Genomic DNA, 18,561 nt, shown 5'->3' on the forward strand with positions numbered 1-18,561 from the left:
TTGGGTTGGGACTGTGGGAAGGAATGGTGCTCAACCACTTGGAGGGTTGGCGATGCGAAATTTCCAGACAATATCAGTATACTGTACTGTATTGTATTCCGATTATTGCAAGTAAAGTTATTCACAAAATAATTCAATTACCGCGAGGAGAGCAGGTGTTATCCACAAAATAAGTCAGTATCCAAAAGGACTAGATGTTATTCACAATTAGATTAGCAGTGCGTGTAGCTGGATGCAAAGGTGTGCAATCGATTTGCTACAATAATCTTATACGGTACAGTAATGTACAGTAATTACAAAGCTTCTAGAACTGATCATTGCAGATAATAGTTTAATCAGTATATTTCCACACCCTGAGCTTGCGTGAGACAGTATCCTACAGTCCTGTGCACTAGGCACATTATGGGAACAGGAATACTGGTGGCATATCTGACACACATGTCCACACAAAATATTTTAAGCTATATGCTATGCATGAGTACATTTTCACACTGCTTTTGAAAAAGGTTATAATAACATTGCTGCATGCATTTATAGTAAACTGATAGTATGTTTGTGATTTTAGTATTGTGAAATAATGTTTCATATTTCAGTAGTTATCATTCTTAGATTTATAAGTTTGTAAAAGTGAAATCACTTCCTTTATTTTCAGATGTTAGGGTTGGGTGTCCAATTTTCAACCACGTTATTGTGACTTACTGTCTGCATATGAAGTGTTCATTTTACTTTGTTTTATAAATTGTTGTGTGATAGTTTCAGATTGTATTTCAGTGCTTTATAAATAGCTCTTTAAATCTAGTACAGTATCATGGTTCTGTACTCTTAGAAAAAATTATAATCAAGGTTTTGTTTTTGAAGATGTAAATTAACCTGAATTGTCCCCATAAATTGTATGCCTTATCTTCAGAAGATATGACTTTTGTTGTTCCATAAGATTTTAGTTTACATAAGTATTGCACATTTATATTCTCAACTTGTTTCATATTCAGTACAGTATACAGTAGTGTACTTGTGAACTGATCATTTTACTTTCACTTATGTAATATTTTGGCTTTCTTACGTTAAGAAATTTTCAGGTTGCAAGAATTGCATATCTTTCCATAACCATCCAGTTGCCAGTGCTTGGAGGAGGCTGGAGGTGGAGACGATGTGCCTTTAACGGCTGCTATGTATTTATTGTTTATTTTTTGGTTGAATTTTGTTTCATCACTACAGTATTGTTCAAAAATCTTTCCAGAGAGCATTACACACTGTTGACTATACATGGATGTTTAGTCTCATTTTTATACTGTACTCAGTTGTGTGTTAATGTTTGGAAGAGTTTTTCATGTTAGTCATATGTCTTTGTGTTGTTAAGTCACTAATTGATTTGGGTGCCTTCCCTCAGTGTGATGAAGGACCTGGTTCGATGGGGGGTGCGGGGGGTCTTCACGGCGGGGGGTTTCCATCTGGTGCAGGTCAAGGGCCGCCAGGCACACCCTAAGGAGGCCCCCATCCTGGCTGTAGCACCCCACTCATCCTACTTTGATGCCCTGCCCGTTGTCGTCATGGGTGCTCCCAGCGTCGTCGCAAAGGGGGAGGTCACAAATGTGCCCTTCTTTGCAAGTACGGGGGATATTTTAACCCTGGTTAATATATATCAAATTGTCTCATTAGTCTCATTTCATTGTTTGGTCTCTCTGAAGACCTGTATTAGAATTTTTAAGATAGGGTATCTTTTTATGGTATGTGGATTAATGAGATGATGTGGATAAAGATGTCGTAGCAAGTGGTAGCCTAGTAGTGGTCATTGCTGGGGGAGGGATAAAAGCACCTACTATCACACCTGACTACAATAAACAACTTTAGATGTTCACAACACATAAATTATTCAGTTGGACCTGCATGGTAGAATATATTAATGTAAACTTTGTATCTTTCAAAATGTTTTTTACCTGTTAATCCATAAAATTAATTAATCACCATATAAAAACTTAAGGCTTTTGGTACACCCATTATTTGTTTCTGAGAAGCTATCTTTGTTAAGAGTATGTAATATGCATTATGCCAAAAAAAAAAAAAAAATCTGTTGTGCTTGACCAGATAATTCATCTTAGTGTGCTGTAAATAATGCTCAGTTCATGCTCCTAGTATAAAATATCTGCCGTACCTCCATTACTCGATTCTATTGCATTCCATGTCACACAATTTTATTGCAAATGTCCTGAAAACAAAACCATTTCATCCTCTTAAGATGCCAAAACACTTTATCCTCATAAGCATTTACCATTGTCCTAATGGTCTTATTGAATGTGATGAACCATTTTGACTGACTGATGTATAGATTAACAGTACTGGAACATGGGTTCTAATGGAAAACAGCAGACAGTAGATACAAAATAATTAAGTATTGTATAGTGTGAATTTCTTTTACCAAGAATGCAACTTGTGATACAGTATAATTTTATTACTGTTGCATTCTTTATATTCCTTATGCACATATAAAGCTTCTGAATAGCTTGAAACTTTGACACAAAGCTTAAAGTAGTGTAGATTCTGCACTGCTTCAATACTTTATCTGAACTTATTTTCTTGGTTATTGCAGCACCTAATTAAAGTCTCAGAATACATAACATGAATGTTGTATGTGTTATTATTTTCAGTAAAAATACTGTTTTAAAATATTTTAATTAGTCTTACTAAAGTAGTGTATATATGTGTGACAAAACTTGATGTATATACCCTGTACAAAGTCTTGTTATGTAGATGTGTGTAGCACCACTTTGCTTTTCACTGTATAACTACACAACATTCAGTTTCTCACTTTGTAGTGCACAATGTTTTTTTTTTTTTTATTCAGCAAGTAAAAATATTTAATACTTTTTATCCATGTACAGTAATTGTTCAAAATTAATTTATTTTATTTCCTGATTATTTAGTGTAGCGCAGTAAATATTACTTCTCTCTCTATATATAGACCACATCCTTATCCTGATCCCTTCCCAGTGCTATATAGTCGTAATGGCTTGGCGCTTTCCCCCCCGATAATTCCCTCCTTCCCTCTCTCTATATATTGTTTATTATTTTTATAATGCTCATTTGTTTGTGGTTGCATACAGTACTGGTATTTCATTGTAATTTTTCATAGATTTTTTGCTACATTGATCTTGTTGATGTTAAAAATTGCCTCCCTTTGAAATTACATGGAACATAACATAATGTAGTATTTTTAATGCATAAAATAGTTGGAAAATTCTGAACGTAGACAATACAGTACAGCACTTAGTTTATTGTACAGCAAAGTTTATTGTTATGTATTCTGACTGCACATATCCAGAAAAATTGCATAAAATGAATAATCAAATATTAATTTGCATATTAGCGAGTTTTACACAAATGCAAATACTGTTTAGTGCATTGTTCCCTTCACAAATGTCATCTTGCATTTGGTACAGTACATAGTACATTTTAAAAGCAGAAATAAGTTACTAAAGTACAGTGCTATAATGGATATATGAAGTAATTTTGTGATGTTTGGCTTATTGCATTTTTACAATGTGAACAAAGAATTTACTTTGATATAGTTGTATTCTATCCATAAACATCTGATAAATTTATTTTCTCTATGACAAAAGTATGAGTTAATTAATAATTTTGTTAGTTTATAAACAGTGAATATATTTAATTTGATTCTGCATGTTTCAAACTAGGTATTGTATATGGCATGTTCAATGAAGTAACTTTGTAGTAATGCATTTGTATTCAGTACATTGTTACATTGTTTAAGTTTGACTTTAGTGTTGTCATAGAGACCGAAGTGAGCCCTCTAGAAACTTGGGTGTGGTGGTGGGTGTTCCCAGATAAAAGATATTCTCTTGCTGCAGTAACTTATGTGCTAAAAAAAAGATTGAGTACAGTTCTTATAATCCATGTATGCACTGCCAGAGTTGTTGGATTATCTGAATTCTGTATATCTTGAATCACCACAAGCTTTATGTAGAATTTATACACAAGTGATTCATTATACTGTACTGGTACAGTATGTTACAAATTCTGAGATTTTTAAATTACTGTACTGATACAGTATACCAGTTCTATTACTAATGAGGCATATTTATGAAACTACCGTAAGTTTTAGAGTAAAGGTACTGTATTTGATATAAAAGTTCATTCAAATGTAGGAATTAATTAACCTTTGGCAATGTAATTTTGTGGCCACTTTATCCTTTATCTGAAAAATTCTCTAGCTTTATTTATATTTTAGATTGTGTTTTAAGCATGAAATGCTTATTAGGAGAGATTGAGAAGAAACCCATCACATACTGACTACTGTACTTGTTTAAGCTTTGTTTTAGGCTTTATCTTTAGGTTTTATGATGCCTGATTATAGGACGAGGCACAAGACCTTACTTGATATAGCTTTGAAGTTAGGGTTTTTTTCTTATTTTAACATCTAGTAGTTTAGTTAAAAGCTTGCTGCAATTTTCTGTCATATGATAGTAAAGTGAAACTTATTGGCTAATTATTATTTTGTTGAGCATGAGCACACTGATGTCACAAGAGGACTCTTGAGCACAGCTTACAAAGTGTTCTTCAGATACAGTATAGCATTCTTAATCTGCTGCACATTCCCCCTAGAGTTAGTGATTTGCAAGCCCATACTTTCATAGAGGGAAAAGAAACATCTGCCTTGCACCTGCTACAATCAACGCGTGACAGGTGCATCCTCGAGGCTTGCCATGTTGAATGTTTACATAGCTGTTGTACCAATGCGATTGGACCTTGAGCTGTCCGCATGGTATTGTCTCATTACCACGTGTAAATGCTGAACATAATGTTGGTCATGTATTTTAATTATCAGTTTATATTTTATGATCAATATTTTGGTTTACATGTTCATAATACTTTCCATCAAAGTTTTGTCATGTTTTGCTTTCTTGTTACTTACTTCTACCATTTGACATATTCTTTACATCTCATATTGAGTGTGCTGATAATGTTCATCTGCATGCTCTGCTTTCTTGTATTTGTGGTTGCCTTTTTTAATGTATGGTTTTGCACATTGTCAGTGTGTGGCCTTCACTTCTTTTTGTGCTTAGAAATCTTTTGATACTGAACACATTATTATTAGCATTTCTTACCATCACCACCACCTTTAATTTTTTATTTTAGACTCTTATAGAATGTTGTTCTGTGCCAATTTAGTGAGTTTTTACTTAACCTTTAATAACACTCAAATTAAAGTATATTTTAAATTGTATCCTCTTGGGAGAAAATATCAAAGAGAAGCACCTTAGTGTAAAGGTAGATTTGTTCTTGCACCTGTTTGACCCAACTTTGATCTTGGGTATCTGGTAGCATAAGTTGCCATAATTGATCAGTATACCACCTGATACTCCTTGTAACCAATAGCTCTCTCTTTACAATAGATCATTTCTGATACTGTGCTGTATCTCTCTCTAAAAATATTATTCAGGTATTCTTTGCCTCACTTTACTTGAAATATGGTCACTCCACAAAAAATAAACAGATTTGACATAATTTATTGCATGCAATGTAAATGATAAACATTTAATTGTTTATCTTAATATGCAGAATTGAAGCTGCCTAAATATAGAACACTTTAAGAGTACTCATTTATGTTTAGAAATACTTTGAACATATGACCCAATCTCTGAAATACTGTAATAATTTTTTTTAGCTACTTGAGATAGATAACAAATATTTATTATACAGTACTGTATTATAGTATAACAGATGTTTCATAAACTTTAGTTGTTGTAGCATTTTGTTCAATATTTAATATTTTGTAACAAAATTCAGTTAAGTCAACAAAATTGTCATCATTGCCTATATTAAATTACTTTCTCAATTAAAGTAAAATTATATTACATTATAAAGTTAATGCATCCCTTCTCCCAAGTGTAATCAATACATTTTTATATGACTGTTTATTTTAGTCAAAATTATACTATTGCATTGTATTAAGTTCAAACATTACATGTGGAGAAAACTTTATTTGTAGATACAGTACTGTATTTTTTCTTACTCTTGATATTTAAACTCATCATTGTTTTCATTACTGTACAGTACTTGGTGCTTCCTCCATGTTGTAAAGTATTTTCATTTTGTTATGAAATGCAACATTCTTTTGCATCTAAATTTAGTCCCTGTCACATCAAACTACTGTTTCCTGTAATTCTTGTTCTTGGTCATAATTCTAACTATGCTGAATATAAATTGTAATACATTTGCTGTATACAGTTTTAACAAAGTCATTATGTGCTTTGGAAAATGCTTGAGTTCATTTGCACATGTCTACTCCATTAAATCATATCATATATAATATATATATATACAGTATATATTATTTTCTTGGGTTATTCTTTTCTCTTGGAACTTTTCAAAAATTTCAGTGCTCTCTATGGATGTACATAATGTTTTGATGTTTATGGGTAAAGCATTTCATATTAGCAGCTCATATGGTAATTAGCTACAGTATCTTTTTAATGTTTCATATAATATGAACATTTCTTAGTATCAGTCTCTAACATCGTCAGTTGCTTGGTCTCGGAAGTTGATAGTTAAGCTGATTGAATAAACAGAGTACTGGTTATAAGTTCATAGTTGTAAGAATAATATCACTTAACCATTACTGAAGTATTTAGCTAATGTAAACTGTATTCCCAGAAATTGTTACATGTGCATAGTTTTTTTTTTAATAAAATTTGTTCATAATTCAAAAAGATTATCCATAAATGCTTGTACATTTATAATTGGCTGTATTTGCAAAATTTCAGTACATTATTAATTTACACAAGAAAATATTAATAATTATAATACTGAACATTATAATTATACTTCATATACCAGATGGCTACTGCATGGCCATTGTGACATTACAATGCACATGTATATTTAAAAAATAAAAAGACAATGCAAACAATAATAATAATAATAAAGACAATATTAAGAACAACAATAGATACATAATAGAGTAGGAAATGCAGAACTGACAACTTGATCCAAAGTTTAATACGAGGGCTATTTTTTGTTATAAAACACAAAAGTACGTACAGTACTGTACTTTCAAAAAGGATATTACAGGTACAATATTGTAATTAATTATGTGGGCTTCTTTTGTAAATAGAACCATTAATATAAGTTATTCAGGACTGTATATGACTTTGAATTAGAGTACAGTACTGTACAGTAATATCTTTGCCTTCTATGAGAAATTACACATATCTGATGGCTTGGGTTAGTTACATTTGTACTTTATATTACTTAACTGTCCATCTAGTACTGTAATGAGAAAACTCAATTTCTCACTACTAAAACAGCAACAGTTAATTTCCCAAATATAAATGTGGAATATGCATGAGCAAATTGTTATGATGAAATTTATACATCTAGTTTTTTAAATTTATATACTTATAAAGTACAGTACTGTAGGCCTACACACACACACACACATATAAATATATATATATATATATATATATATATATATATATATATATATATATATATATATATATATATATAATATAATATATATATATATATATATATATATATAATATATATATATATATATATATATATATATGTCGTACCTAGTAGCCAGAACGCACTTCTCAGCCTACTATGCAAGGTCTGATTTGCCTAATAAGCCAAGTTTTCATTAAATAATTGCTTTTCGACTACCTAACCTACCTAACCTAACCTAACCTAACCTAACCTAACCTAACCTAACTTTTTCGGCTACCTAACCCTACCTATCCTATAAAGATAGGTTAGGTTAGGTTAGGTAGGGTTGGTTAGGTTCGGTCATATATCTACATTAATTTTAACTCCAATAACAAAAAATTGACCTCATACATAATGAAATGGGTAGCTTTATCATTTCATAAGAAAAAAAATTAGAGAAAATATATTAATTCTGGAAAACTTGGCTTATTAGGCAAATCGGGCCTTGCATAGTAGGCCAAAAAGTGTGTTCTGGCTACTAGGTACGACATATATTATATATATATATATATATATATATATATATATATATATATATATATATATATATATATTAAATATATATATATATATATATATATATATATATATTAAATATATATATATATATATATATATATATATATATATATATATATATATATATATATATATATATATATATATATTATCTATCTATCTATCTATCACACACACACACACACTGTAATACAATACTGTAGGCCTACATTTATATTAGAAGTAGAATACAGTATTGTAGTTACCCATTTTTATAATTATTTAATCTTCATACAGTACATTAACAAAAATATTGTTAATATACATAAGTCCTGCCATAATTTGATAGATATATTCTTGCATTTAATTGCACTATATTTATTTTTTATACTAAAACATTTTGGTTTAAATTTTAGTGTGTACATACTGAGCAGGTCACACTGGATTATATATATCCCAAGGTTAAAGATGTGTACATAAATTTTGCATAAATGACATCTAATGGACAGATTAGAAAAAACATTTTCCATTGCTCAACATTTGTATTCTGAAAGCTATGTCCACATAGAAGCAGTCTGTATTGTAGGAGGTTGTATTCTTATAGGCTTAGTGCATAGAATTCCTTTATCAAATCAGAATTGTGAAATATTAAACAAATCTTGGTCATCTGTAGTGTTTATTGGTATATTTGCAACCGTGCTTTCCTCCATACCCAGCTATAAGTTGCTTCAAGTAGTTGGGTGTGATGGCCGAGATTTCTGTCCCTCCCCTGAGCAAGGCACATGCTTATTATACTGTACTGTACTGTACTGTGAAAGGGCCAGTCTGGATCTCCCTCTTTTGTGGCGAAGCTGGGCATTCATCTCTACAGAGTATTCTCGTTGCGACTGCTACTGCTACATTGTAGATTGTGGACAGCAGTACTGTAGTAGTAGTCTCATTGTCTTTTCTTCTACAATATCTTCTTCATATAATAGCCTTTTAGTTTCATTGTATTGGAAGATTGTTGTATAAAAAACTATACCAAATTTTTTTATTTCCCACTGAGCATACATTTTCATCTTGCCTTTCTCTTTCAGAGTTCCTGTAATGCTTTTAATTTTCAATCTGCTTGCATGTACCCTAATGTCTGGCTGTGACTTACCATTTTCACTGTATTGTATTATTTTACTATGTTGTATGAGCACTAGTGTGAATTTACTCATGCTAGTAGATTAAAGTCTCATATGGCTGCTTGAGGTTGTATGAGATATCATTAGTGTTGTGTGCACTGAAATTTTAATTTAAAGAATGAATGAATATGTAAACAGTAATTTGTGTAGTTTTTGCCAAAAATAACTGTATTGATGAAATATTGTGAACAGTTAACAGTTGAATTGGTATTGAATATGAAGGTATTGCATATCAATACCAAGGAAGGATATCAAGAAAGTCATAGGCCTACATTGTTATTTTTTATTCTTTATATGAGCGATCAGTTCATCTCTCAACATTTCTACACAATAGTAGGGACAACTTTTTTTTAATAAACTAATTCATTATTCTTACAAAATGACACTTGACTAGCTTATCTTATCCCAGAGAAATCATAATACAGAATTCTTTTTGCATTACCCTTCAAGAAGTTTTGCATTTAAAAATAAATTTGAAGCCCCTCTGAATCATTCCAATTGGATGCTCCTTAAGACAAGAGTAGCCCTGGCCCCTATGGGGCGGATTGTGGCCATCAGAGTAGAGTAGCATTTTACACTGGTGCAAGTGGGCCCTTTCCAGACAGCTCTGTCAGGTTATACTGGTGCCAGGGAAGCACTTTAGAAACTTCAGTCCAGTGCGACCATAGAAAGTTTACTCATAAACACTCAATGACTGTAAAGCCCTGTTTAGCATCATGTAGCATTCTTGCAAAGTGCCAGTTTGGCAATCTAGATGCTACCTGTGACTTCCACCAGATGGCAGCAACTGTGCCTCGAGCCTAACCACATTTTTTTCTGACTGGTGTCTATGACAGTTGAAGAGGCTAAAACCAGATTCAGTTGACTGTTCTTCCTTAAAAATGTAATTTTCATTGTGTCATGGGCTTATGCTTTGTACTGTACTTGCTACATCTAGACATTTATTATTTGGAACTCTTGCATGTGTACTGTACAGGAAAATCTTTTGTGAGTTTTGAAACTTAACCTGCTGGTGACCCAGAGGTAATACTGTAGGCCAGAGTTTCTGTCTCTGTGCTAGTTTAATTTGTACTTCAGCAGTGGGTCTCTCCTCTTCAGGTTCTCATTACTAGTACAGTATATTCATGAATTCTTGGTGCTTTGCTGAAGAACCAGTCAATTTATCCTGGGTAATCTGTCTTGAGTACTCTCGATTATGCTCTGTGTTAGGGTAAGCTGCTTGCTTATGGCCCGCTTCTGGCCCGCTTCTGGCCTTTTCAGGGTTCTTCATTGTTGTATTTGTTTTGTTTGTTTTTTATTTTAGTTACAGCATGCCCATGCCCTTCCTTGTCGTAAGATAGAATAGGGTTCGGTTATTTTCAGACAATAGCTCGAACCTTGGGTTATCTCATACTGCACTTGCTATGACTGCTTGCTAGTTGATGCTGTTTGCCATGGTGATTCAGTATGGGGGATGGACAAAGTGCATCTTGGTGCAGCAATGTGAAGTGCTATATGCAGTATTTTTACCTTCAGTCTCCAGCATTTATGTTGTTGGGGTTCAGATCCACTCAAGTGTTGATCAGTTTACCATGTGTGAGCTTTGACTCTTGAATTGTCATCTTTATAGCCTTATATCACAGGTGCTAAACCTTGAGGGTGTGTGCTTAAATATCAGCACTTAAGGTTTCAGTTCTCAACAACTGCAAAATTTAGCCCTTTTAATTCAGACGAGTTTTTGGGGTTTGGTTTCTTTACCAAACACTTAAGTTCATCCTCACATATCATTTACCAATGCTTTCTTCATCAGTTAAAGGTGTTGTTTCTTGTTTGTACCATATGGGTCAGATTATTTTTTATAATCCTGGCCATCTCCACCCTGACATATAATAGTGTTCTGTAACCTGGGGCTTGTTAGCTTAGGTCTTCCCTTGTGGCATTCGAAGCTGACCATAGCTTCTTGTTTGGCTTCTTCTGATATAGTTCTGAGAGCAGTCCTCACTCGTGGGCTGTTAAATGTGCTGGTGGAGGGCCTCTCTCAATTTTGTCCAGTCTTGGCTGAATTGTTAGTGCTTAAGGCCTTTCTGTGTATATGACACATTCAGCAGTGACTTAAGTCTTTAACATCATTTCTGAATTAAAGTATATTTGCAAGATGGTCAGTAAGCCTGTCAAATCATCCACACTATAATTTATCATCTTTAAATATGCACCACTACACTAGCGGCTCAAACATTTTATCATCAATAAGGAAAATCCCACCAAAATTCAGGACTTTTAGATGAACCAGACCTCAAGATGTGGCCCACAGCAGTCGACAAATAACCGTGCACATATTTACTGCAAGATAAACATAGGCAGATGGTGTAAGCAAATATATATATTTTTCCAAGTGACATTTAAATATAAATTTGTTAAAAAATAAAATAACGTGAAATTGGTTCTCTTATACAGAGGCGATAACTACACTGCTTTCTTACCAATATAGTCAATGGCAAATCTTATTTTAATGTGATCAGTGCATTACAAAATATAGATTGATGCTTAAGGTAATTAAACTAATAGAATGCATAACAAAAAGTACTGTGTGTCTTTAATAATACTGTAGACAGATAGTGAAATATATTTATATAATGAAGCTTGTGTAAAATGAATGAAAATTTGGAAAATGTTTATAAAATATACAAAAATGGAAACATCACAAGCTAAGCCTTTAATAAATAGGTAGTCATAAATAGCCTATCAAATTTAAATAATGGATAGAGAAGTGATAAAAAATATGTAAAACATATGTGAGACCCATACTAAAATGTCGACCGTTATATGGTGTCCATCTCTGAAACCTTACCAATATACTAGAAAACATGGGAAGACATGGTACTAAATTACTCCCGTATTTATAACACAAGAGCCCTGACGTGAGATTGGTGGTGTTAGTTATGTCGAAACTAAGACACATAAGAAAAAGTGACATGATCACCACATACAAAATTGTAACAATTGATAAAATTGATATGGAAGAATTTTTTTAAAGTCTGCGATATTGAGCTAAGAAAATAAAGATTCCAAAAAATGTACGAGTATTACAAATGAAGGCTTTAATTTTATTTAAATGAGAGGGTAGTGTGCCCAAAATATCGGAAACTTTAAAATGTCACATGACAAAGAATACTGTATAGGGAAGTCGGGACATCATGAGCTTAGCTCTTATCCTGTAATTACACTTAATGCATGTACACTATGGCATTACACTCACACACACATAAAATTATTCACATTTTGAAAGTAGTCATTGACAAAGCTACATAAATTATTTCGTTTCACTAAAAGTCTTGTCTTAATTTTGGAATGGGTGGTGGAATTTTATTCATCCTGAAGCTTCTTCAATATAGTATCAGTTTTTCCTCCCAAAATTTCAAGGGTTTTAAGATTATCAGGAAATATCTCACTTAGGTTATATTTTGTGACTCCACAGGAAGATTCGATGGTATATGGGCCTTATGGGTCGCATGATGATGAGGTGCTATGGCTACCAATGGATCAAAATCAAGGGGCGCATGGCAACCAAAGCCGAAGCTCCCATCCTTATTGTTGGGCCTCATAGCAGTTTCTTTGATGCCATCGCAGTTTACTGGTCCAATGTCCCATGTCTGGTGAACCGCATAGAGAACCTACAACTACCCCTCTTTGGCAGTAGGTGTTTAAAATGCTATGTTCTCAAGTGTAGCTGATGCCATCTCTCCTGGTTAGACTGGCGCTTTCCTGTGTAAGACACAACAACAGTAGGGAGTGTGGTGTTCTAGCATCTTAAATTATTACCATGATATCTCGACATCCTGGATCAGGACAACCAAACAAAACAATTTTTGATGAAGTCACTCTATACAGTGCATACAGTAATTATAAAGTGATATCAGCAAGAATTGTCATGAAAAATTGCTGATCTTATACTTTCAGGTTTTTGATCAGTATGTTCGTGAAGTCATGCAAAATGAAGTGTGAATTGATAATATATTCATATTTGGATTCATTAGGCTGTGAATGCTAGTTTGTTGTTCCCGTCTGTCACGTCTGTAGCATTAATCTGTGTCAAGTTTTCGGTAGAACTTGAGTTTTATTAAAACCTTCAATAAAGCAATTGATGTGAGATGCAGCATGTTCAAAATTAATTTTGGATGTATTGTCTCAGGTTTAATGATGTACATGTTGTACATATTCTGATTCTAAAAATGTATACAATGAATTCATCCTGAAATTTTGTGCAGATTACTGAAATACAATGTAAATACCTCCATTGCTGATAATGCAAAATAAAATAATACTGATTATGAGCAGTGAAGTATATAATGTCTCCAGCCAATAATCTTATAAATTACATACTGTAATTAAAAAAAAAATATAATTATATATATATATATATATATATATATATATATATATATATATATATATATATATATGTCGTACCTAGTAGCCAGAACTCACTTTTCAGCCTACAATGCAAGGCCCGATTTGCCTAATAAGCCAAGTTTTCATGAAATAATATATTTTCTCTAATTTTTTTCTTATGAAATGATAAAGCAACCCATTTCATTATGTAAGAGGTGAATTTTTTTTTATTGGAGTTAAAATTAACGTAGATATATGACCGAACCTAACCAACCCTACCTAACCTAACCTAACCTATCTTTATAGGTTAGGTTAGGTTAGGTAGCCGAAAAAGTTAGGTTAGGTTAGGTTAGGTAGGTTAGGTAGTCGAAAAGCAATTAATTCATGAAAACTTGGCTTATTAGGCAAATCGGGCCTTGCATAGTAGGCTCAGAAGTGAGTTCTGGCTACTAGGTACGACATATATATATATATATATATATTCACCTATTTATTTTGATTGCTTTGCCAAACTTCACTTTTACGATAATATATATAGCAAGTAAAAAATTTATTACAAATGGTTTTCAGTGTAATATGAAGATTTTTGCTGATGTACATTAGTTTTGAAATTTGCCAGAATAAATTTAAACAGGTGATCATAGAATTTACTTTTAAGTTGCAGAAATTACATGAAACTTTGTGAATTGTGCTCAAAAGGGAATGAAATTTCCCATACATAATTGATGGTGACAAAATGCCTTAGGCTAAGACAAAGGGTAGAATGTGCAGCAGAAATAGATTTCTTTGGGAAAATTGCAGCACTTAAAATTTCTTATACGAATAATAATATGGTGAAAGAAGATACAGGTATATAACAACCTAAAGCTGTAAGGGCTGACAGTAGAAAATACATTTTTGCCTCGAAGCTAGATAATGTGATAGAATTTTAGGAGTAAAGCATTTTTTAAATGAGAAAAATAATACATTCATGAATCTACACAATGATATTCAAAATTTGTGTATATTCACTGTTTTGGTTCGTGCATTCCATGAAGCTTTTTAAAACTTTATTTTTTATTTCTGGCAGAATATATTGATTATACACAACCTGTGTATGTGTGGCGAGAAGATACTAATTCCCGTCAGAATACTATCCAGGAAATAAAGCGTCGAGCTACTAGTGATGAAGATTGGCCACAGGTAAGTCAAACAGTACATGTATCAGTTTTTGTTTAGTGCAAAAGCATTCCTTAGGAAGGAGTATAATGATAGCCCATAGATAAACTAATACAGTCAGCCATGTGCTTTATGAATGCCTGTTATCCAATTAAGGTTTGTTTGGATAAAAAAGTTTGGATAACTGGTGGAGCAGGCAACCTGAATAAAAATGTGCACTAAAGATGGAACTAGTTTGCCCAGTGATCATACACAGCACTACTTTAGCAGTGTTCATACACTAATGGATGGCTCAGAAGTTTTCAACTTTGCCATGGCATTAGGTACATTAGAGTACATGGTAAAAGGCAATCTGCTGAGGCTAACCCATTACCATTAATCTCCACTTCAGTCAACCTAACACTATCATCATCCACCACCACCTTTTCAATCTAAATAACTTGAAGATTATAGTTGATGGAACACTGTTAACAAGCAGATCAGAACATATATTATTGAGTACAAACAAAACACTGTTGTATTTCTGCAACAAAATTGTAAATTTTTCCCCTAGCTTTTCAGGATGACTAATCACTTATCCGAATACAACATGTTATCCATTCAGTTTCAGTTCCAAGAGGTTTGGATAGCATGTGGCTGACAATACATAAAACAGATGTAATTAATTAGTTAATTTATTAACAGTAATTAAGGGAATATAAAGCATTTTTCTGTTTTATCACAATTAAAAGTGACAATGATTTAAATTTCTTTTTAAATATCAATGCATTAATACTTCAAAATATTAATGCTACAAAGTTTAAATAAAATATCCAAATTAAACAAAAACATGATACAGAAAGCAAGAATTAGACATAACAGAAAATTATGGATATTGTTATTAACTGTAATACTTTACTCTAGTAAAATACTGTTCAACAGCTTTGCTGGTGCATAATTGATTACAAAGGTAGGCAAAGCAACATGTGGACTGGTGCCATAGGGACTAAGGCATTCCACCAAGGTCTTATCAGGCTAATTGCTTGGGAATTAATGGAGAAAAAAGATAAATCCAGCCAAGTATGACAAGTGATCAAACATCTGTTTAACAAGCTCATGCCTTACAAATTTCCCTATGATTGCTAGTAGGGAGATTTACACATCTTAATGATCAATTCAAATACTTGGTCCCACCTTAACTATATCTGCTGCCAACAGGTGGCAACTTCTCACAACCCAAAGTTCACAAATCTGTACACACCTGACCCACCTTTACATATTTTCTGACTATTCTATGCAAAAGTCTGGCTAGGGGTGCCTTCTGTCCTCTTGTCCATTTTATTTATACCATCATGAAATGGTATAGCTAGCTTTAAAAATAGGCTTGATAGATACATATGTATGAAGGGTTGGATCTAGGTGGACACTGTCCAGAATGAGCCAACAACCCCCCGTTGGTGACTCCTATATTTTTTTTAAATTTTCAGGTAATGGTCTTCCCAGAAGGCACATGCACAAATCGCTCCTGTCTCATTACCTTCAAGCCTGGAGCATTCTATCCAGGAGTGCCTGTTCAACCAGTCATCATCCGCTACCATAATCGCACAGACTCCTTTACTTGGACTTGGGATGGTCCTGGAGCGTAAGCAAACTATGCTTAGTAAATACAAATTGGTTGACATTTGTTGAAAGAATATTCTAGCCATATTAAAAGAAAATGACAATGAATTTGAGATCAACAAATACATAAATAATACTAATGCTTCATGTTGTGGTAGGTGTAATATGGATGTTGCCAGTGGAGAGGGATTTAGTCCTGTCCATAATGGATCAATCATTGCACCTGCTGTTCCCCAAATGTGTGTTGAAGTTGAATTGTAGCACCCAGTCTTAGTGCTTATTATGTCAGATACACAAAATCTCTAGCTCGTTTGAGTATGTATTCATTGCAGTGACAGAGTAACTTATTTTTAAATGTACAGTAGAGGGGGCAGCTATTTTTAAAGCTTTAGATATTATTTTCATAACTTTATTTGTTTAATCATTCTTTAGCTTCAATTTACATACACCTTATATTATATTCTTCTTTTTTTTAGACTGAAAATGCTTTGGGTAACACTTTGCCAGTTCCACAACTTTTGCGAATTAGAGTACTTGCCCGTGTACACTCCCAACGAGGAAGAAAAACAAGATGCCAAGCTATTTGCAAGCAATGTTCGACAAGTCATGGCCGAGTGAGCATAAAATATTATTACTGTATTATATTTGTTAAGTGTTCTTTGATTTTAAAATTCAATTAATAGGCCTATCTGTGTTGTCAATGGTGAGTTTAAGCATTTGTCATACTGCAAGTCATTTCATATTAGAATTGCCAGTGGCCTTATTCCTAATTACTGTACAATATCTGATGAAAGTTTAAATACTTGGAGGAAGGGAAGCCACTTAAATTGCAAAGTTTGTTCATTTAAAAGTTTCAAAAAATTTAACTAATTAAGGTGTCCTCATATTTTGTTAAAAGCTCAATTTTACATATGTATGAATAGGTTCTAAGTTCAAATCCTAGGCAAGGTGGTATAATCTGGGCATCATTCATTTATTTCATTTAACATTTATGCCTTGAAGCAGTTGGGGATATGAATGTAAGCTTATTACTTGATTGTCTGATTTGCAGGTTGTTAAGAGAAACAAATTATAATTTTTTTCTTGAAAATAAGCCATATTTAGCCTGGTAGACATACTCAAAGATATATTATTTTTTAACTGTTTGCTTGAGGAATGAATGTGCCAGTTAAAATCATGAACCTGATAAATAAGTAAGTTTATTGTACAGTGCTCTTGGTGTTCCTGTTGCTGATTACACCTACGATGATTGCCGACTTATGTATAAGGCTAAGCTCAAGAATCTCCCGTGCCAAACTGGACTCATTGAAATTCAGAAACTTCGGCATCGACTTGGGTGAGTGGACACTGATATGTTGACACTTAAGTATGAAGATACATAAGGCTTCTTTTGACTACTTTACATGTTTGTCAGATAATGTGAATCATATAGTGAAGCCTTTCATCCTTTTCCTGTGTATCCTCAGTTAAGAGATAAACAAATGTGAATATTTTTTGTTATCTCTAACAATTCTTTAGTGATACGAATGACACATTGAACTGATTTTCAGGCAAGGCATATACCCTGATTTGTTCACACATTCTCTCATCAGTAAATCCTTTCATTGCACATACAGTAGTCTGTAATATCTCTATGGTACAGTATATTCCTGCATCTTTTATCCTAGTTTAAATTATATCTTCACCATGCTTGCCTCTAGAATGTGCTCATAGGCAGTATTCTCCCAACAACAGTTTCTTAGACTCGGATGCTTTTTTATGCATCTTCATTCTTAATTTAACATTTTCTTTTATCCCTTCCACTACAAAGTTTGCTCATGAGTGCGTGCTATCACAGTTTCTAGGATGTAGGCAAATAATGCATGTGAGTGATGAGACATCTGGGATTCTGTAGATAATTCTGCGAAGGTTTGGTTGGGCATGTGATTGTGAAGGGTCTCTGGGAATCGAGTGACTGATTTAATAAAGCATTATAAGGGATCAGTAGCGACCTAACCTTAGTGTTTACCTACCAGCGACTATGGGGAAATAAGATCTGCTACCTTTTATGCCCTACGTGCTAGTCATTTATATCTGGAGTGCTAATTACCTCTCAATATATTAATGTTTTCATTCCACTTACCGATTACTTATACAGGGAATGAACTTCATTACATCTCAATGACTCATTTTTGTGTTTTGTTTCCACTCATGTCCCTTTGTCCTACCTTCTTTTAATATAAATAGGTTTCCTTTGTGCACTTTGTCTGTTCCC

General features: G+C 33.2%; 1 protein-coding gene across 2 annotated transcripts in view; it reads left to right on the forward strand.

Moving 5' to 3' along the window:
- The window catches only part of LPCAT (lysophosphatidylcholine acyltransferase), a gene marked incomplete at its 3' end in the record, with an annotated part of 58,322 nt that extends 40,679 nt beyond the window's left edge, over positions 1-17,643 (forward strand). The window contains 5 exon segments of one of the 2 annotated variants that reach the window (XM_069306647.1): positions 1,388-1,605; positions 14,620-14,732; positions 16,175-16,329; positions 16,784-16,921; positions 17,518-17,643. In XM_069306647.1, coding sequence (XP_069162748.1) covers positions 1,388-1,605; positions 14,620-14,732; positions 16,175-16,329; positions 16,784-16,921; positions 17,518-17,643 — 750 coding nt within the window. 2 annotated transcript variants of the gene reach the window in all.
- Positions 17,644-18,561: the final 918 nt, after the last annotated feature.

The sequence above is a fragment of the Procambarus clarkii genome, chromosome 6 (assembly GCF_040958095.1).
Source record: "Procambarus clarkii isolate CNS0578487 chromosome 6, FALCON_Pclarkii_2.0, whole genome shotgun sequence".
NCBI classification, from domain to species: domain Eukaryota; kingdom Metazoa; phylum Arthropoda; class Malacostraca; order Decapoda; family Cambaridae; genus Procambarus; species Procambarus clarkii.